Here is a 22,333-nt window from a genome sequence, read left to right on the forward strand (position 1 = left end):
TGATGAGGGTTAAGCTGTGGTTCCACTGGTATAGCAGGTTAAACTTTTGACTGACGATAGGTAGAGCTGCTGGTTGTGGAAATAATGAAAGATTGATTTAACAAAGTAATCTAGTGTAAGAATACTTGTCAAAATATTCCAGCTATGTTTCTATGTCTGGAATTGATAGACAGTACAAAACAGTCATAATGTTCCTCAAACTTTGTCATTCATCCTTCAATCCTCCCCCTCTCACACCTGTATCCTTCATGTACCTCCGGGTTTATTTGGCAAATCCTACGTTGTAGATTTAAGAAGACAAACAAGGCAGCAAATCCACCAGAACAAAATGACATTTTGCTCCGCTGCCTGGCTAATCGTAAAGAAAACAGTGGCGGATCAGTGCTTAAACCTTGTGTCTTCCCGCAGACATCATGCTCAGCATCGCACAGGAATGCTTTGAAGTGTTTGTTGTCTTCCGAGAGCCCTGGAGGGGAAGCCTGTGCTCTCAGAGACACCAAAAACACACATCGCATCTCACAGCATCTCACACCTTTAAATCAGCCACACAAAAGAAGGAAAAAATGACACGACAAAGATACAAACACTATTTTTTTGTTTGTTTGATGAGCTCGAACTCAGACACATTTTGTTATGAATTTCTTCCAGTTGACGTTGAAGTTGAGTGTCGTCTTATCGTTTAGACTCACGTAACGAGCCAAGAATCTTCAAAAGACATATTTGTATTTTATTTTAAGATAAGCCTACACCACTAGTTGTTAGCTGTTGAGTCACCAATGAATGGTTGCCATGCGCCTACTCTGATCTAAATTTAGCGTAGAGTGCAAACACGAGGATCCTTCAAGGAAAATAAGACGAGAAACCATATCGGTAGTTTAGTGTCTGAAACCGTGTTTTCCGTTTTGCTATTGAAAGATAGAAAAGTCGTGATATTGGGGGGGTGTGTATTGGCAAGAATCCGTCGACACAATATGTAACACGAAAGGACAACAGGGACAACGATATGATATTTTGGCAATACTGTAAGAACAAGGACGTAGTTGTAGTATTGAGGTACTTGACTCTAGTTTTGAAGAAGTTACAGACCCACACAACTCCCGACAAAGTTTTAACTCCTTTAATTTCAAACCAACATGTCCAAACATCAGCTTTGAAAGAAGCTGGGGTCCACTGTATCCTCTCAGCCTCAGTCATCTCCAGGATATGAATTAATTAATTTCAACACAAATTAACAAACATTGTGAATAGTCAATATATTTAATATTTATTATATTTATTTTAAACCGGTTTTATTAAAATGTAAACCATAATAAAATGATGGTTAAGAAATAAAAAACTAAACTTTAAAATAATGTTATGATGTAGGAGCAGTAGCTTATTGGCTCTTAAAACAAACATTTAAATCAAGATCCATAAAGCACTGCAACAGTTAGCACGTGTTGACGAAAAAACTTGGCCAGTGGTCCATTTGCATCCCATGAGATGATTATTAATATTTGATGGGGGTTTTTCTGAATGGAGACTCCATCTTTAAACAAGTTTAGATTATTAATAAATAAAGATCATCACCTCAAATATTCTTATTTTAAAGCTTTGATTATATAAATAGATCAGGTAGAAAATATTCTTAAAACTAGACAGGACTTGCTCATATTCAGGGTGAGACCAACACAAAAACAAAGAAACATTAAACAAATTAAAAAAAAAAAAAAAGTCTCTCAGAGGAGAGGTTGATCAAAACTCTGGACAGTCCAGTTACGTCTCTTTGAAACCTCCTGGATAACCATGACCTGGATGAATCAGAATCTCTTTATTTCCGTGAAGTATATTAATCTTCTGATTACAAGGTCAACTGGTTAAAGGAGCTTTTCTTTATATAAATATACTTTTTTTCAAATATTAACTTTTAAATTATAGGCAAAATCTCCTTCGCTCTTTATTAGAAGATAGCAATAGATTATAACAGTTTTTAAAGGTATTTTTCAGTCAACTCAAGGTGGTGCATTTGTTTAAACCAAAATAAATTGAAACGTGTATATTTTCTAAGATAAAGTATGCAAAGCTTAACCCTTAACTTTAAAGAAATGTTTCCTAGACACAGAATACTTAATTCCTTTTTTTTATTGGAGCAGCTTATACTATAAATTATTAATTCAACAAATAGACGCAATGTAATTTGAACGGTACTATTTTATTAACCTTTTTAACTCAAATTAAGTCCTTTCTTAACCAGCTTTTTTTAGATGGTGTCTTCACACTGACATGCATTTGCAACCATCAGCTTCATAATGGTCCAGACAAACGTGAAGGTTCAGGTCTGTGGTAAGTGTCATGACCCTCCATGAAGTCTTGGTGTCGCTTCCGTCACCCGTGAGCACGACATCACGACGGTCACGCTCGAGGTATCCGTCAAACGTGTGTCGACGCTCCGATCACTTTCCAGCTGTTCCCTGAACCAGACGTCTCCGTCAGACTCTCTTGTATCCCGTTAGTCCCCGGATTGTTTTGACAGCAGGCGCTGGTGCGCCTTCAAACTTTCCTGTGTCTTCATTCACTCACCCAAAACTCACTCCATCCTTCCATCCATCCACTCGTGGCTGCCGATAACAAGATGCGGCGGGGACGGTTCATTGGCTGAGAGCGGGCACACACAGATTTAATTAGGACCAACACTGAAACGCTTGCCCTAACTTGTTGGCTTCACATTATAATGACACATTTACATTTAACCATCTCACCCATTTCTAATTAGTCAGTTGGGTTTTTTGAATTTCCCCCACAATGGCAGAAAGTTCAACAAACAGATGTGCCGCCAATTATTATTCATTGTGAACAGCTCATTATTGTTTTACTGTCAACAGTCTCATTTATTATGGGGTGTCATTTATACGACTGAGCTTGTGTTTAGTGTGCTGTGAATGCAGAGCCGGTCCAGTGAATGCTCAGCCTTGTGTTCCGACTGGCTCGCTCCAGACACTCTCGATCAATGGCTGCAACTGTTGCTCTGTGAGAAGCAGTTGACTGAGGAGCGGCTCTTCCGCCCATACAAATGGGTTCACAAGCACCACTTGCCCCATAATATCGTAGGTCTCGTCGGGGAATGGTTCAGTTGACATAGATAATGAGTCATCGCCACGAGAACACTGTTTGCATGCAACAGAATCCCCTTTAATAAGATGAATAACTAGCACCGAGAGAGTGCATGCTCCTGCCAAAGACCACATTTTGAATGTCTTTATGAACCAAACTCTACAATAAAATGATGAAAAATACAGATCATTATCCAGGATTGAATCATTTACAAATGAAAGTCAGAGACAAGAATTCAAAACTACTAAACTACTAGTTTAACCAGGGACCTTCCAAACTAGTCAAAGTGAATTATACATTTTAGCTCCTCATTCATACTGTAGATCAGCGGGGAAAAAAAGAAGTGTGTGTGTCAAACGTTCTAGAGTCATTTATAGTGTAATATAAGATGAGGTCAATGGATATTCTTATTTAGAGGCGATATAGTCAAGAAAAGGTTGCCATATTTTTTTGAACAAGTCTTTCATGTCAAATATCTTCCATGTAATGTAGGCACATTAGCCATTTCATTCAACCATGAGTCCACAGAAGGCGCTGCCTCTTTGTTCCACATTTTCAGAATACTTTTCCTTGCAACAATATTTTCACCATTTTTTTTACCATTATACCAAAATGCTCATTTCTTTTTTATAAGACCATTTTTAAAAGAGTGCCTGATTCAAGGTCAGATTCAGTCATTTATTTATTTATTTTTACAGTTAATATCAGGAGGTCGGTTCGTGAAAATAATACAGATGTTAAATTGTTCCATTGAAGAAAAATAGTTGGGGATCCCTGCTGTAGATGTTTGGATTAGATTGTTTACTTAGGTTTGTAACGTTTTTTCTTCTACTACTACCACCAGAAGGTAGACTTTTTTTTAATTTATTTTATTTTCAATTCAATTTAATTGACATCTCCCGAAATATGTTTTGATACATGTTTAAAAACTCACACAATTGCATACCATTATGCCAAGAAAGGTAACTAGTACCTCTTAAAATCCTAAGGTATACAACTAAATATGTAAGATTTGTTTATTTTATTAAATCAAATTTAAGCTTCTTCTTATTTTTAGCAGCCTGGCAGATGTTTGGCTCAAAAATCAAGTAGATCATTGTTCATGTTGGTACGGTGACCTGTGCAGATATAATGATGCCAGTATTTCAAATAAATAAGGGAGAAATATTACGAATGTCAACAATCCAAGTGAAACTTGAATGTGTTGTGAAGGAGCTGATGATAAACTGAGCCTCAATGAATTAAAAGACAATATCAAATTTAGACCCTTCGGTGAATATTTGAACAATGACTCTTGGGTAAATAATAGATTTTGGCCTCTTGTGTGATTTAGTTTGATCCCTGATCTACTGTCTTACAGTGTCATTGTTGGTGAATTATTGATGATGCTTCTCGTCGTTTCTGTGCGTTCCTCACAGTTGCTACTGTGTTGTTGTTGTTGTTTACTCTGAAAGCATCTCTTGATGGCGAAGATTCCAACATGAATAATAAAAGGAAATCTTAATTGAATTCCTTTAGTATGAAAAAAGATCTGATTGACGAACGTACGAGTCCATTAATATACAAAAACATAGTGAAAATGGATTATCCAGATCCGAAGGTTTCCGCTGAACTCACGCCACCTCCCCTCATTAAACATCAATATTTAAACGTTCATAATGAATGAGAAATGTTGTACACGTCTCCCGATGATTAATGGCTTCCCAACCGTTTGCTGTGTATTAATTGTACGACACTTGTGTTAGTGTCAGACTCACAGTGGTGGATGGATGACGACCAGCACGAGTCTGTCAGCACCACTGAGTTTCTTTGTTTGGAAGTATTTTACTTATTCTTTTCCTGCCCCCCTTTTTTTCTTTTTTTTTTTGTGGAGCGTCTGCGTACAACCCTGCTGCTTCTAGACTTCCTCTTGTCAGTTTTCTCTGCCACTGGCGTTGGCTCGCGTCTCCCGTTGGATCGTTGAACCACCCGCAGCAACATGTGACAGGTCGTGCGAGTGAAGACGAAGCAAATCAATTGTTTCGTTCACCTCTCCGGATGCTGCGTCTGTAAAGATAAATGGCAGCGTATACTTTACAGTGTCACGGAAGACGAGTGTGTAAATCCGCCACTGTGTCTCTAACATGCCAATCACATCATGAGAGAGTTTTTTTGCGGCGCGGCACGACGCTTCTGATGCCGATTCCAGCTCGGAAGTCTTGTGGAAAAAATGGGGACACAGTCGTGGAATTCCTTCAGTCAAATATTGGGGCCTCTTGTTACAGTGACGCTCACCAGTTGATAACTTATTAACAAAAACTGTATGTGCTCGCCTCGGAAGTTACAGTTTGTGAGTTTGAGCCTTAAATTTTCATTTACTTTCCAAGACTTGCTTGATGAAGCTGCTGCCAATCACACATGCCGTGGAATTCCAAGCAAATGTGCAAAAGGGAAAAGAAAATATTTAAGTATATGTAATGCTGGCAACTATTGTGGTAACTCATATGAATGGTTTTGTATGTCAGTGCTATCGGAATTTAATGGTTGAATTTAACATTTTAAATATTGAGACTTGATTCATTAACCTTTTTTTTTAATTGAAATGGTGTTTTAAAAATGTATGAATTGAAAGGTTGATATTATTGAATATAATATAAGTTACTGATATGACATCTTCTGAATAACATGGAAATCACTTTTAAAGGGTGTAAATAGCTTTGTTAGATTAGGGTAAAGGTGACCCAGTGTTGTATTATTTATTGAATAATTTAAATATAATAATTTAACACGTCCATGAACCTGTTTGTTTGCTCCTTTTCTTACATTATATTTTAAATGTCCAGTACTCTCTTCATCTTCTGTCCTCCCCAAATGTTTTAACATCTTCATATCTTTCTCCCTCTAATATACCTGTTTCTAATCTTAGCCATTGTCGCTCCAGATGAAAACCTTCACATCTTGGACTCAGACTCTTCTAACTCTGATTCCTACTAGCTTACTGTACGTCTCTTAACAATACAGGGCTCACTATTGTTTTCCTTTTTCTCTCTGGCTGCAACTTTTCTCCACCCCTTCCACCCTACCTGCATCCTACTCTTCACCTCCCCGTTTTCCTAGCAGCTGTCAGCGTCATACCAATGTTCATTCTATTTTTAAGTCTGATCTTCGATGGCAATAGAGAAACAGATATGGCAACAAGCACCAATAGCAACACAAGCGTAGGTATGTCATCCTGGGACTTCAACCTTCAGTCGCTCTGACGTTTTAAATATGTCACGCACGATAAACCCCATTATTTAGAATTGTTTGTCCCAGTCATACGAGGCTACCTTAAGCCAGAGAATGACATTTTGCTGTTTTCTGCCGTTATCAATGTGCCAAACGCTGATAAGAGAGTATGCATTAGGATGCAGACACACAAGGTAATGATAACCTATGCCAATCCTAATAGACTGTCAGGAATCATGATTGAAATCTCCCGCTTGTGCTCGCCGACACGAGCGCTCCTGTGATTTCTAGCTCCTCGCCGCCAGGGTTGCTTGTTTGTTTACGGACGAGGGGTTGTAACATCGAGGTGGTTGTCATGGTGACACACTTACATTTGTACACGTCTCCTCCCAATTTATTTCAAATTTCAGGATGATTGTGATCAAACAAACTTCAAAATCCGTCTGATTTATTCCATGTGTGCTGTTAAAGGTGGGGTGGATGTTCTTCAGAATGTTGTGAGCATGACGACATCTGTACGTTCCACGGATGACAACGTTTTATTTTCACAAACCCGGTTCATTCACTTTGTGTCACATGTCTGATGATAATCAAAACAGTGGGAATACTATGAATACTGTGTAAGAAACATGGATTTACCGTAAGCAAAGAGATGTCAAGTAAATTGTTAAATTACATACGTTAATACCTATATGTAGAACGTTTTGTCTTTCGTATTTATTAGTTTGTCAACAGCGTCTTCTACAGTATATGCTCTTTTGATTTCTGTTTAGTTTAATGTATTCTCATCACGATACATCATTATACGTCATGGACTACAGCAGTCTGGATTTTGAATGTTCCCAATGTTAGGCGTATGGTGGTTATGAAAAGTAACATTTTTAAATTAAAATGTTAAAACTTTTTTTTTGTAAACAGGTTTTTTTTTCATCCATTTAAATTTGGTTTTAAATAATTTAATGCAAAAATTATTTTATTAAAAAATTAAATTCGTTTTTTATTAATGTTTTATTTTTATTTTATTATAAAAAAAATATTTAAAAACATTTTCAAAATTAAAATTACAATTTTGTCAAATTAAAATATATATTTTCAATGATTAAAAAACGAATTCAACCTTTGAATGTACACATAATTTTAATAAATAAATTCAACCTTTCGAATAAGAAATTATTTAATTATAAAATAATTAAATGCTTGTAATATGTGTGTGTAATATGTAATGTCAAATGAAACAATTTAAAGTTTTATTATGTTACTTCTACCCTTCAATACTATGATGGCACTGATATACTTCAATGTACAGTGAATCCACATTTAATTGAAACCATAAATCAATATATTCTTTGTTTGTTTATAACCTGTGAAGCAAATCAAAATGTTATTATTCCGTAACTTATATTGGCTTCTTTTGTTTCTCTTTCTCTTTCTTTCTGCTGCTGCTGCGAAGCAGGTAAGATGATTATTAGCTTTCTTCGAGTGTGTGTGAGTGAGTGAGTGTGTGTGTGTGTGTGTGTGTGTGTGTGTGTGTGTGTGTGTGTGTGTGTGTGTGTGTGTGTGTGGCAGAAATGGGTTTAGGTGAGATGAGTAAAGCCGGGTCACAGGCTGTCTCTGCTTCTGCTGATATTGCTCTGGCTGTGCAAAAGTGGAAGAATTATGACACGGTTGTCCTCGCAGGTTCACACACACACACACACACACACACACACACACACACACACACACACACACACACACACACACACACACACACACACACACACACACAGTTGATATAAACCCCAGTGGAGAACATTTGAGGCTTCCTGGTTTCTGATTAACTTGCACTAATAATGAATATAAACTGTGTCTATGATGCTTAGAAATCTTTAAATTAAATAATCTATTAAATACTAATCACTAAATCGCTAACAACGATGACGAGTTTACCGCCATATAAATATTAGTTTAATAATAACAATGCTTTCTAAGCCATTTGTGACACTTATTGCATGAAGTGCATGTTTTCGTCGTGTAGTTGTTTTTAACTGTAGCCATAAGCACTGTTATTGTTCACATGTTTCCTTTATTTAGTATTGAGAAAGATGCACAGGAAATGTGATAAATAAATGTGGAAAGATCTTGGACGTTTTGTATATAAAAAAAATAATAATACTAATATGTTCTAGTAATTTATTATTATTAATTTAAAGTTTAAAAAAAACGGTCAGTAGTTTTAAAACAAGAGATTATTGAGTCATATCGTCAGGAATATATATTATGATGTAAAATAAACCGAAAAATCGAAATGTTATACACATTAACCAACTTATTTCTCTTTTCTTTGCTGTTTTTTCACCTACAACTGGATGCAGGTTTTACATGTTTATGGAAGTATTGAATGGTTGAATTTAACATTTTTATAATAATTTATTTCAATAATTCAGATATTTACAAACTGAATGATGCTTATTTTCCAACTGTTTTATCGAACCCTTGTGCTGATCAGCTCCAGTGTTACACTGACTGAATGTTAAACAGTCATAATCCAGAGTTGACACATTTTGACAAACAACAGCAAATATCCTGGTCTGAGGTGAAGCTTTGCACTGAAATAGTAAATACGATCAAACGTTCAATATGTTCAGCACCAGAAACATTTTGGAAATGAGCTTCTAAGATAAATGTATATTTACTTCCACCATCGCCTTTTTTGGGATTGAAAAATAAAATTTAAAAGATTCTCTGGTCCATTTTAGCAAAATGTCCCAAAAAATCTCTTCATTTTTTTTACCAGACTAAAATCGATAATTTAAATAGAATGTTTTCCATCTTAAAAAACATCAGAATTAATTGATAAAATCACACCCAATGCTGTTCATGGTAGAGGCTACATAAGGTTTCTGTCCTGACAGTGGATGTGTTCACAAAGTGTTCCTTCAACAGGGAAAAATACTTTCTCTCCTATTATTTCTCCTTTTGTTTCAGCCCTGACTGAAGGTTGAGACGGACCTTAATTAAGATATTTGTGCCCGAGGCTCGACTTGAGCTCCACTACACCAGCAGCCAATGAGAGCCAGACACAGATCATTGGCCACTCGGGTCAAGTCATGTGATTAGGGTGAAAATATCAACATTTTCACCGCAGCCAGCCTTTTGACTTCCCAATCAAACGTGTTTTTCCCTCCGCAGAAGGGAATTTATTTATGAGCTCGGCTCAGGTCGTTTAAAATGACCTTTAATTTGGGGAATATAAATAGGTTTATTGTTGCGTTTTCATTGACGCGTGTTTGTTCTGGAAACATTTGCACGTTATGATTGATTAAAACTTGATGAAATGTTTGCTGTTAAACCAAATAACACGGACAGAGAAACTCAAGCTTAAAGCTGACGGTTACTATTTTGGTGTGGCATATTTATTTTTATTTATTATTTTGTTTAGATGCACGTATGTGGCGTCTTCTTTGTTTGTTTCAGTTATTACTTTCGTTCCTGCAGCTGAAATGAGCTTCTTGTTGCCACATTGAAAACCTGCATCTTCTCCTTTACCCAGGACAGTTCACTAGTTGACTGTCGAGACCTTCAGTGTCTGAATTGGAAAAAAAAGGAACCAGACTATCTGAGATGTTTGGTCATAAATAATCAATTTATTTTTGATCATTGTGAAATTATACCGTGGATAATGTCCTTCACTTTTAAATTAAAGATGGCGGAGTTCGCTATTCACAGGACTGGACTTATTCTACTGAATATGATACTTTGGATGCTGTATTTCAAACTTTAATATTTACATGTAAGCCAAGATCATATACAATGTTATAATATACATACATATAAGCTTCTTAAGGTGACAATATGCAAGATTAAAAGGTTTTTTTTTCTGACGAACTGCAGGTGCTAGAAAAGTGTAGCTGCAATAACTAAAATCCCTGTTGCGCCATTGGAAAATAGACAGATAGATAGATAGAACTTTATTGAAATTGTTTTTCCAATTAGAACACAGGAATACAGACGCTAATTCATAAAAATAAAAATAAAATAAGAACAGAACAAAGTTTCTGTAAAAAGAAAGTATAAGATAACAATCTTAAGTCTAAAGATAGAGAACATAGCTCAAAGACAAATAACAGAAAAGGATACAAAGATTAACATTGAATAGAATTTCATGGTACTTTCGATCCACACCTGCCCCCAAACTCAGAATTGTAAAATCTAATAGCACGAGGAATGAAGGAGTCCTTGAGTCTATTAGTGTTGCATCATGGGAGGAGCATTCGTGCTCCATCTGCTCATTGATGACAGTGTTTAATTTAACAGTAGTTAAATGCTGAAATACAGCATTTATATACAACACAAGGATATTCTGAGATTCCTGTTTGTCCATTTCTGGTTTATTTTTCTTGTCTCAGTACTTCATATAAAAACACTGTCAATGACCCACTAATGTGAAGTAGTTTGGTGGTCACGTGACACTCACAGACTCTCATGCGGGGTCCCAAAGGTGGAGTTGCGTCATGAAAAAATATATTGTGAGTTCTACATGAGTCATGACTGTTCAAAATTAAACAAATCGTAACCGAAATGATAAATAATAAATATCGCCTTAAGTCCCTTTGAATTCAATTCAATTTTATTTAAAGTGTCTGGTATCTTTAGACACTTTAAAAACAGGAACAACTTCCTTTTAGAAAGCAGAAACCTTGACAAGAACCAGACTCAGTGTTGACTCAGTGTTTGAAAATAAACGATCCACCATGAGTACATTTTCACTCACCATTCAATTCAATGAGCAAAGGATAAATGGTTGAATTTAGCCTGTAATTCATCTCCACACTTCCATCCAGAGTATCAAAGTAATTCACTTCACTATTTCCCGCTGAATTTGTCCAAAGCGTCTCTAAATACACACATTATAGTTTAAGAGGATGGAGAAGGGTGAGTGTGTGGAGGGAGGTGTGGGGGGGGTCTGGCTCCAGCCTGGAGGAGACTGCTATTAGCTGTTAATTCTGAAACAAATTATGCAATTAGCTTTGGCATCAGGATGTAGGCCATGAGAGAGGACAGCGTAACCTTCATTAAATCTGTTCTGCAGTATGCTGGCGATGGAGAGCAGCCTGTTCAGTCGGAGACTTTTCTTTTTTTTCCACCCGAGTTAAACTGTATCCATAAGTGCCACTTAAGCTTCTCTTTGAGTTCTATCTTGTTATAGTATTTATTTTGTAGTCTTGAGACACACACTGAAAAAAATATTATTGTCTGCATACAATCAAAGGTACTAGATCGTCATTATTATAACTCTAGTATCCATGAATATCAGAGATAAATATAACCCTTATAAGGTCAGCGCAAAACTGAGTACAATAAAAGTTTCTTACGACTCGATAACAATTCTAATCATTTATTTTTGCATTTCAACTCAAAAGACATGTTCTTTTGTGTATTTTTAAGTATTTATTGTAACTCAAAATGAATAATATAAAAATATAAAAGTGCCGAAAAATGGTGTAATGTCTTTGGTATTTTATTAGAAAATATGAAAACGTAATGGTTTTTTTTTTAAAAAAGGTAGTTTATTAATACATAATAATAAATAAATAAGAAAGAATGGAAAAACAACATATTTTTCCACATTACATAAAAGCAACAACAACAAATACTATATTTATTATGTTATTATATAATTGAGTCCAACTTTTTTCTTAAGAACAAATTTTGAAATAAATAAAGGCCACTAATAATAATGAGCTCCCTTTTAATCACTCAAATCCTTGATTTTATGTTAAAAAAAAAATCAATTTCTCCCTCAAATATCACAGTTTATATAATGAGATTGTTCAACTATTCCTTTTTTTTTTTTCTTATTCATTGACCGAGCTTGGCTATTGTGAGGTATTGATACTGTTGGGATCTGACTGGGATCTTCAAACCTGCCTCGTTTGGTCAAAATGCCAGCAGGCGGATATAAAAACAGTGTCTGGAACGCAGCAAGACAGTTTGTTAAGAGACAGGAACAATAGAATAGGACTTCGGTAACAGAAGAAACACATTGTTTAAAATGACCAATTATATGATTCGGATCTACAGGTTCAGGTACATCTTGAGATTCATTCAAGTTTTCTCATTTCATTGTTTAAACTGAGAATTTGATAAACTGAAAACAATCTGAACCAAAAGATGTTTTAACAGCATTGTTTTATTAGTTCATTTGGTCTTTTTTTAAAGAGTCTGTGAATTGATGCATTTACTTATATTTTTTTAGTTCATATATTGCTTTTTATATCAAGTTATCTCCGGATATAAGTAGCTCATCTCAGCAGCCACCAAGGAAGTGAGTCAGAGAGCTGAATATTTTCTTAGTCATGACTGGTTTCACTATTAAAAAATGCATGGTGTGTGGGTTAGTCAGCCCAGTGACCAGCTGCCAGACTGAGTCACAATATGTTTCTTAGCAGGACAGAAAATAATGACCAGCAAAGGTTTAAATAAATAAAACATGGTCATAAAACAGCCTCACGTGTCCAGCTGATCCTTTAGATAATTATTTCCTAAGTGTAGTTTAATGCTCAGATTCTTCTATTATACCCCACCACTCAATTAAAACTGCTTTTCCACTCATGAAATTCACAAAAGGCTTCCCACAATTCCTACACGCCGTCCTCTCTCTTGCATAATTGTATTACAGATCGCATTACATCCCGCTTTAATTCGCAGCCTGTGGCTTTCAAATTGTAAAACAAAGCCTCTAGTGTGAGAGGATTCACTGGTTCGTCTCATGATCCAGTCTCACTTGTTAAGTGCCGCTTTGGAGGAACACTATTGGATGAGCGAGGCTGTCAAGAGCCGAGATAAATCCCTTCAAAGTGTTTTTTTTGGTTTCCTATAGCTGAGGTGAACAGTCATGTGACATTTGGTAACTGTTAAAGCCAGTGGATACACTAGTTGGACTAAAGAACATTTCTTTAAAAATGAATGTGTCCTACAACTTCAATAAAAGAGATAATTCCATTGTTTTATTGAAAAAAAATGGTGTCTTAGTTATCTTCTCTCATGAATGATGGGCTTTGTGAGGAGAGTCAAAATGCTGCGTATCTATGTTATGACTATATATTAAAATACATGTTGAATGTTTGTATTATATGCAAATCATCGGTGAAAATGACTTCAAACTGTTGTCATAGGGAGAGAGACAACACAAGGGATACCACAAACACATTTTTCTCGGGCCTCCAGGTCACCTTTACTTAAATCCAATATTTTAAGTAGAATATAACTAGAAATTAAATAGCTATATTTTTGATTCTTGCATGAATCAATGTTTTCCCTCTTCCCCATTAATCAATATATTCATCAGGTGATTCAATATACTTTTATAAACAGCATGTAACTATAAAAACCTGCATCAATGGCTTTTGTTTTCACTAATGTCATGTTTGTTTCTTAAAAGTTAGACGTTGCCAAGCATTGCCAATTAAGGTTTCCAGAAATTGGCTTAAAATTACTTTTAACGTCAACAGCAGTTAACGTTAATACAGCATATAGTTAAATGGTGACCATAAATGTTATCCCATAGTTACAGAGAAAAAATAAAACGCACATTTCAGTTTTTTTTAGATATTTGATTTACATTTTGTGTACAAAATGTTGTTGGGTTCTCCAAGCTCCTCATACTGTTTCAGTTAATTAAGAACCCTGTTCAACAAACCCCACTCTAATAAGCCAGTCGTGATACTGGTATACGATCACCACTCTCTCAGTCAAAGCAGAAAATAAAACTGAAAGAACACATACTGTAGCATTCCAAACCCAACAAATGTTGAGAATTTTCAATTAAAGTTGTGAATAAACTAATTTATGAGAACAATAAACCCATATTTCATATGCATTGTACCTCACATCAGCATTGTTCCTGCCCGTGGATTATTTTGTCGTATAATTGTTTTATTTTTTGGTAAATTCTTGCAAGATGGTTAGTAAATATTGTAATTTTAGAATTTTTATTATTATTATTGCTTGTGTTTTATTTGTCTATTATTCTGAAACAAATTCCACACAATGTTTTGTATGAATGCCACAAAAATAAATTGCATTTGTCCTACATTATTCCTGTTTTTTACAGTTCTTTTAATCATTTTCGGCTTTGTTTAAAGGAGTTTCCTCTGTGGTGGTTTGCGCTCATTTAGTTGTTTTTTCTTGTTGTTGTATTATTTGTGTCAGTTACGATGTTAATTTCAACTTTTGAACCAATTCCTCCCCACCAGATGAAGTATCTATGTGACCGCGGTGCAAAGACGCATCTGGTCCACGTTCACCACTCGGCTAAATCACATTACTTCTGACGGAGTGTGTCTAACAAGACGCTCCGTGCATTTCTCCAACCGCGGAGTGGGAAGCGAACAGGGCGAGAGACAAAGAAGTAGAGTACAAAACACGGTGTCAAACAATTGCTCAGCGAGTTCCTCCACTTCCCATTGCACACACGTTGCACCTTTTAACCTTGTTAGCAGGACACGGCACAGAATGCTTGTTCCGTAATTAAGGGTGGCTCAGGTGCGAGATTCACGGAGATTCCAGGCCCATGATTAAAATTGAAATTTAATTCTGGTTATCTGGAGGTGAGGGAGAATTATTGAAAAGGAGAGAGAGAGAGGGAGACGGTCTGGGTGCTGAGCTAGCCATGTATCAGTAGGAGATACTTCACACAAGCTGTTCAAACATGGACTTAAAACAGGCTTATCTCCCAAAAGGTTAATGAGGAGTGGCCAGCAGTGCTGGATACAAACACACAACAGAAGCCTTCCGCTGTACAGCAGACACACTGACACACACACACACAGACACACACGCTGGATAAGCTGCAGGCGTCACAAGCCTCTCGGATAGAATTCTCATTTTCCAATAACATTCTCAGACGACTTAATTACTTTTCCTTTTGATGCGATTCACAAGAATAAGCGCAGCCAAGATGGAATCTCTCTTCTCTCCTCCTCGCTCTTCATTGATAGTTGATAATTGTGTTGGGGCAGGGGCGACGACTGCAGAGTCCACTGGCACCGGTTGTTACGTGGATCATTGACTTCTGAGTTTTTTGGATTGTTCATGAGGATGTTGTGGGGAAAATTCGGGGAAAGTAGATCCGAACGACGCTTCAACAAAGGAAGCCGTGAAGAGAATAAAAGAGGGCGGGGCACGGACCCAGGGTCATTTCTCTACAGACAAAAGGTTCCTTCCCAGCTGTGTAAGTGTTGTGTTAACATATAAACTGAGGACGGAATGATATCCATATTAGGTGAGCAATAAATGGGCTGGGATATGTTTCAATCATTTGCAATATTAAATATAATGCTTAATCCTGTGTATTCTCATCACCGCCCACACTCGAGTGCAAGGCCGGTCCAGGCCGTTACCGGAAGTTAACGTGATGAGATGACAGGTCTACATAAGCCTATGTAAACAAATCTGTTCAAACGGATGTTAGCGGAATACCGAAGGATTATAACAAAATGCCCTGTAGATATGTTGCTGCGGGCTGTTCCAACATAAATACACAAGAAATATTGCTGTTTTATTGTCCTTAAAATTAGACCACAATGGATAGTGCAGGCTTAGATACTCAAGCTAACATGGATCCTACGAAGTGGTCTGTGTAATGATGGGAATATTTTGGCCAGGATTTTTTCAATGTTTCCTGTAAAATAAGTATGGAATAGGCCATCGTGAAAGGATTTTGAAGACGAATTTCCAACAATAAGCCTTGTAGTAAAGACTCTACCCAGACCAGGGGACGTTAAGACCAAGGCAGAGAACAAGACAAAGACTTTACAAGAGTCTCCACTTGAAAGGCATTAGCATTAGCAATATTTGAATTTATTTTGACGACATTCTCTACTGTCGATCTGTGGAATGGACTGTCTGGACCAGTGTCAACGTTTGTGAAATAATCACAGTCTATTATGCTTTAAGGTCGCTATCACGGCCCAAGAACGGCCAAGACCAGGGCAAGACCATAGAAGATCAAGACCAAGACCAAGACAAGACTAAGACCATAGAAGATCAAGAACAAGACAAGACAGACACGATGAATAAGTGGTCTTGAAACCAAGTATGGTCTGAAGAACTACTACACTACTAACATGTGTCACAACTGACTCACAGGATCACCTGGTGAGGGTAGCTATGTCTGTACTATGGCACCACAGCAACCTCATGCAAAACCCATTGTTGGAACACTTCCTAAAAAACGAGTGATTAGTACAATTTATATTGTCTACACTGATGTAACTGAGCCTCTCAGCTCCTTCCAGAGCACAAGGTCTCAGCGAGTTGTATTCACCTTTTACAGTCCTGCAGTTCTCATCACCTCTTGCCATGAAGTGTTGGCTCTGCTAGATCATTGTCCAAACCAATACTTCAGCAGAGCCATGTTGTTCCCCTCCTTCTCTCACTTGTGGGTTCCATTCAAGGGAAGCTCTGGTGGATGATGGAGGTTTTCTGGAGATTGTGGCCAGTCCATCAGTCCATCAGTACGCGGTTACTCAGTTTCTTGGGCTAGCAAATTTCAAGAATTCCATATTAAATTGATGAGGGGGTTGGAGCTTTTTGATGGTGAATTGTGTCAGTAATGACAACACAGTATAGACTATGGCTATGGCTATATAGCAGTATAAACTTCTTATTGGATTTGAGATCATTTACTTCAGATAAAGGTACATACCTGAGTCTCAGCCAAAGGGTTTAGTTGATTTGTGGGCCACACAGAACATTGAGAAAACACTCTAAAATGTCATCTTCTCTTCAGCTGAGAATTGTGTAAGACGCAGTGAGAAGCTGTCTCACTTAACATTCCCTCTATGTTCCCCTGGAAAGCAAGTTGTTCTACTTTTTGCGGGGAAATATTCCGTGTTACAATGAGTTACCTCACTGAACTCAGCCTTTTATCCCCCAGTGCGACATACTATTGTTGCGCACACAACAAAACAGGAGCTCTGTGGCTTTGAAAGGAGGTTCGATATACAATCCGTGGACTCGGATGTATGCCGTTGTCACGATGGTGAAGCAGCTCTCGCTGTGAGGTGCAGCATCTGGACGTCTGCCTTGTCTTTCTCCAACTGTGAGCAGCTGGTTCTTCTGGCTTATCAGCACCGGCTTGTGATCAGGTCTGTCAGGAGTGTGGAAGGATGTGGGGGTTCCTGGAGAGGTGAGGTATAATTCACCAGAGAAAGAATGAGGGGTAAATTGTCAAGAAGTGAGTACAGAACGTTATACTGGGGCCCCTATAGCAAACGCACGAGTTACCACAACACACTTTCGATTTCACTCCCATAAATACACGCCAAATATTGTGGCTTCAACTTGGACTCTGGTGGCAGCTTAAGATGAATATGGACCTTCACTCTCAGCCCGACAAATAATCCAGACCTTGATCAATAACGGCTCACGCTGATGTCCAATTGGCTGTGAGGATTTAGAATGGGAGAAGGACAACAAAGCAGAAGAGCCTTTAGCGGTGACGTCTTTGTCATTTATTACCGTCACTTCCCGAGGCCAGGTTTTTATTCTTGTTCCCTTTTCCTCTCAAGGCCTCGAATAAAAGAAGAGATAAAGTGTCTTTCAAGATTCTAACATCATTCTCAATCAGAAGAAGTCTTCCAATTATTTTATAAGGATGAACTACGCCTTTTATTTTAAATGGGAATGTCCTTCCTTGAAGAAAATCAAAGGCATGAAAGTCGGAAATTTGTTTGTTCAAGTATTGATGTGTAATTAGGTTTGAGGTTTTTCTTTTTCTAATTAGTTGCTTCTTTTTGCTCTACAGTAATTCATTTCCCTTGTTTTAGCAAACGTTTCGATTAGCTAGCCCAGTCATAGAAGCAGTTATTTAGACGTGGACGGTTTGTTGAATTTCTCCATCACAAGGTCCGACAATCTCAAGAGCCTTTCAACCCCAATGTAGGTACAAATGATGACCGGCTAGCAAAACGTGAAAGACGGATACACTGGATATATTTGAATACTTTAGTGAATTATATGTGGTTTAGCTTCAGGTAAACATGTTTTCATTGGATTTTTTAACTACAGAAAAAATATGATCTTGCGAAAGTCTTGATAGTGAAAATGTGTCAGAAAACATCTTCTTAACTGCATAAACATTTCTGAAGTAAGTCAAATGTTTTCCTTCCAGAGTTATTTTAGTGCAATGTTTTTTTTTTTTAAATTTTCAATTCATATAGATAATCAAATACATTTTTTTTTTATGAATTGCATGGTAATTATCACCTCTTTACTGTAGGTGCTATTTTATGTGTAGTATTACTGCTATTTAATTAGACTGTTTAATGAGTAGACTTCTTTTGTTGTACTAGATCAGTGTCAAACATGTTTATGTCGACGTTGACAGTGGAAACAGGGTCATCCGCCTCAGTCAGCACGGACACATGTAGAACAAATCCCCGAACACAAGGAATGACTTAATGAACTTAATGAGGATTTCTAATTACCGCGGAAAGTTACGCGCGTCAAACCAGTTTTCTCAGGATGGATTAAGAGCGATCTTTTTAAATCCAAAACTCACGCTGCCACAGGCGGGAAACAATCAGTCATTTCTTCTGTGATTCTGGCTCACAGTCACACACACTTTGCTTGAAGACAATCACGCTTGGGTTTTCCATCGGAGACCCAAAGTGCTTCAGGCTGGATCAGAAATATTTTATGGTTGCTGAATGGGGAATAAAAACAGAATCAAAAGTGTTTCAGTGTCACTAACATTACACGGAATAGACAGTTTGATACACAAGAGAAAATATGGCCACATTTTATCACAAAGTTTTTTTAGACCTATGAATGACTTGTCATCATCGACCCATCAAAGAGGCCCAGAGTGTATTTCACAGTCATTTAATAAGTGATACTCTTTAATGGCGCACTGGAACAGAAATTAATTTCAAAAACATCCAATTTATTTGTTCTGGAAGTGAATGCTGCTGCCAAAGAGGGATAAATCCTGTCTGTCGCCGCCGCTCAAATTAATTTACGTGTTGCGTCTCCCCGCGTCCTTTGAGAATTTAATTATCTCAGCAAACAGGCTTTGGATGTGTGAAATATAGGTTCTATCAACACAGTTGTACTGACGCCAGGATGGCAAAGAGCCCCGTGGCGTTTAAGTGAAACTTTCTAACTAAGCAGTACCTCAAAAGAGGACGAGATAATATCTTGATTACAGATTATTGTTATTCTTATGTTTAAACTCTCTCAATAAAAAAGATTATTTTCTTTTCTTTTTTTCTACATATATAAATCAGCCTTATAGGGTTACTTCACCCAAGATTTAAAATGGAACCAATGTTCTACTCACCCTCCTGTCAACTCAGGTATGGGGTTATTTTTAGAATAATCTGTTCCTTTTTATAGTTATAGGCAAAACATTAAGTCCATTTTAATAAAGCGAGTGGAGCTCAGGTGTGTTTGTCTTCATCTTTGTCCAAAAATACATGTTTAAAAACATCCAAATACCTCCGTACTGCTCTTCTGTAAGAGGAATTGTTCCGTAAGGGTCTATATTTTAAGCTTGATTTAAGCGGAAGCTGCCTGGCTATCATCATAAATCAACTCAGCATCAGTCGGTGCTTAAAAATGAACATACATTTTGTCTATAACTCTAAAAAGGAACAGACTACTCTGAAATAATCCCAACTATTAGTCGACATGACGGTGAGTAGAAAATGAGTGAGGTTTGAATTTTGGGTGAACTATCTCTTTAAATATACTTCGATAGAAACAGTGGGATCTAAGAAGGACAGGAGAGATTTTCTGTAAAAATTTGCGGAGGGTGAGCAGGATAAATCAGGTGGTGTCAGGACTACAGACACCTACCGCTACTTATCTCCACCCACAGGCCGACGCGCTCAGATTGATAAACAGATAGCCTGACAGGGAGATGAACAGCCGAGCTGGTTGGCACAACACGTGAGTGAAAATGCGGAAGTCAGAAAATATTAAGATATACTAGAGCTTCAATTCAAATATTTAAAATCCTCACAAGTGAAATAATCATGTGCAAACAAGATTGTTTGTTTCTCCCGAAAGTGCCTAGAAAGTGGGACACAGATATGAACCCAGCGTATAAATTAGTCAGAGTTGAGCATCATGTCGCCCTGACCCACATCTTTGCCTTTTGAATGTCCCTGTTCAGCAGAACTGTGCGATTGTCGACACTAACTCATTTTCAACACAATTTTTTTTAATGAAAACACTTATTTTACCATAACCACGCCCACTTGGCTGTGATTGGTCAATCATCCAATTTTGTCATCGCACATCATCAATACTGTAAGTCTTCACCTCCAAGGGACTCGTTGTATAAACAAAGCGGGCGTGATTACAGCTGGCCTAAGGAGGAGTGAAGCCATTATAACATCATAAGGACTTCACCCTGGTAACCTCTCACTTGCCCAGATTTCAGACGGGGGAGAACTTTGTAAAGTAATAACTTAAAAACATGGTCATGATGAGGGACTTACTGCATCTTGGAGAGGAAGACTTCAACATTTGAAACATGTGAGTAAAATAGGAAGGTTGGGTTTATTCATTAGTTGCCCTTCAAAATAATTGTCCTTTGTTTCTTATTGTATTTTAAATCTGTTGAAAATCTGTAATGTTGTTCTAGTCAATGCTTTTTAATGCAAACTGGTTTTGATATATTATACTGTTATAAACTGTAATAAAACTTTATTCGCTTTCCTGTAAATGTGATATCCTCCTCCCACTTATATCTCCCACTGCGTTGTTGTGTTATTATTTAATTTTCTGTAGGGGTTTTACATTTTTGTTGGGAAGCTTGCCGCCCCCACAGCAGTCCGGGGTCTCAGGAAGGTCCTTGGGGAGTTCACTTGTCTGTTCTGTAAGACCCTAAATGACAAAAAAAATACAGTTTATCTCAAACCAATATCTGATAAAAACTTTAAAAACTAAATCTAAATTCATATTGAATACCTTTTATTTCTGGGGAATCCAAAATGAAATAACCAAATGAGACTATGACAGTATTGACTTCACCTTTGTTCTCACAACAGCTTCACAAACAGGATTGTTTCTTTGCAGACTCTCCTTGTCGTTGACACTTGAGTAGAGTCAAGAGTTGAGTCCGCCCTGAGATTGCGATCTCTGCACGACTGTAAACAGAAGCTTGTGTTAACGTCAGAGAGCATTTAGAACACACGGCCATGTTGGGTTCCACTGCCAGACTCTATTTGTTTCCACCTATCAGAGTCTACTAGAGCAACGCTAAGCTTTTGTTCCGTTTCAAGGACTTGTCTGTTTTGGGTCATGCACCAGAAGTCTAATTCCTCCGCATAGCCAGACGGAAGATAACATTTCTGATCCTGTTATTTACTGGCTGGAACCATGTTTGACATTCCCCATGAGATTTATTTTCTTCTCAGAATCAGTTTGGACTATTTGCTCACTAGAGGGTATCACAACGTTTTACCTTTTTATTCCAGGTGAAAGAGAGACTGACGACCACATCCAAGAGACTCGCTATCAAAATAAATGTCTTGCTTCACTGATTTATTAGGCTAAGGTTACTTTCAACATGATGGCCTTAACTTAACGCATGAAAACAAAGGCTGTTCTATATCCATGTGCACAAGAAGCTGGCTTTATTGTTGTTGTTTTTATTTAGATCACATATTTGAATGAGAAAAAAAGTAAAAGGTACATGCCGTATTTTTCTCTAATGCGTACTTGAGATCCTAGTCAGTTAGTCAGTGTCCCTTATTTATTAATTTCAGGTCTCGAAACAATTGTATGTTGTACACGATGCTCAAACTGTGGTATTACAGTAATATTCTGCCACACTGCAAGGTTCTGTAGTTACTTTGAAGGCTTCACAGTATTATTCTGCAAGGCTCTGGATATTACTCAGGCGCATGCAAGAGTCTGTAGTATTACCCCGCGAGGCTTTGTAGTATTACTCTATGAGGCTTCTTAGTAGTGATGGCTTGATGAAGCTTCATGAAGCAGTGTCATGTTGTTAAGAGTCCAGTAGGTGGCGTCACCAGTT

At 37.3% G+C, this 22,333-nt stretch overlaps 1 protein-coding gene across 3 annotated transcripts in view; it reads left to right on the plus strand.

Moving 5' to 3' along the window:
• Window positions 1–22,333, plus strand: part of adarb2 (adenosine deaminase RNA specific B2 (inactive)) — a 166,266-nt gene that overhangs the window by 69,989 nt on the left and 73,944 nt on the right. Inside the window, exon 1 of one of the 3 annotated variants that reach the window (XM_087788818.1) lies at window positions 20,200–20,222. The exons of the other annotated variants lie outside the window; for them this stretch is intronic. Within the exon in view, the coding sequence (XP_087644944.1) occupies window positions 20,207–20,222 (16 nt within the window). The 5' untranslated portion in view covers window positions 20,200–20,206. Of the gene's footprint in view, window positions 1–20,199; window positions 20,223–22,333 lie in introns of those variants that run through there. 3 annotated transcript variants of the gene reach the window in all.

Source organism: Callionymus lyra, chromosome 4 (genome assembly GCF_982586985.1).
Source record: "Callionymus lyra chromosome 4, fCalLyr1.hap1.1, whole genome shotgun sequence".
Lineage (NCBI taxonomy): Eukaryota > Metazoa > Chordata > Actinopteri > Syngnathiformes > Callionymidae > Callionymus > Callionymus lyra.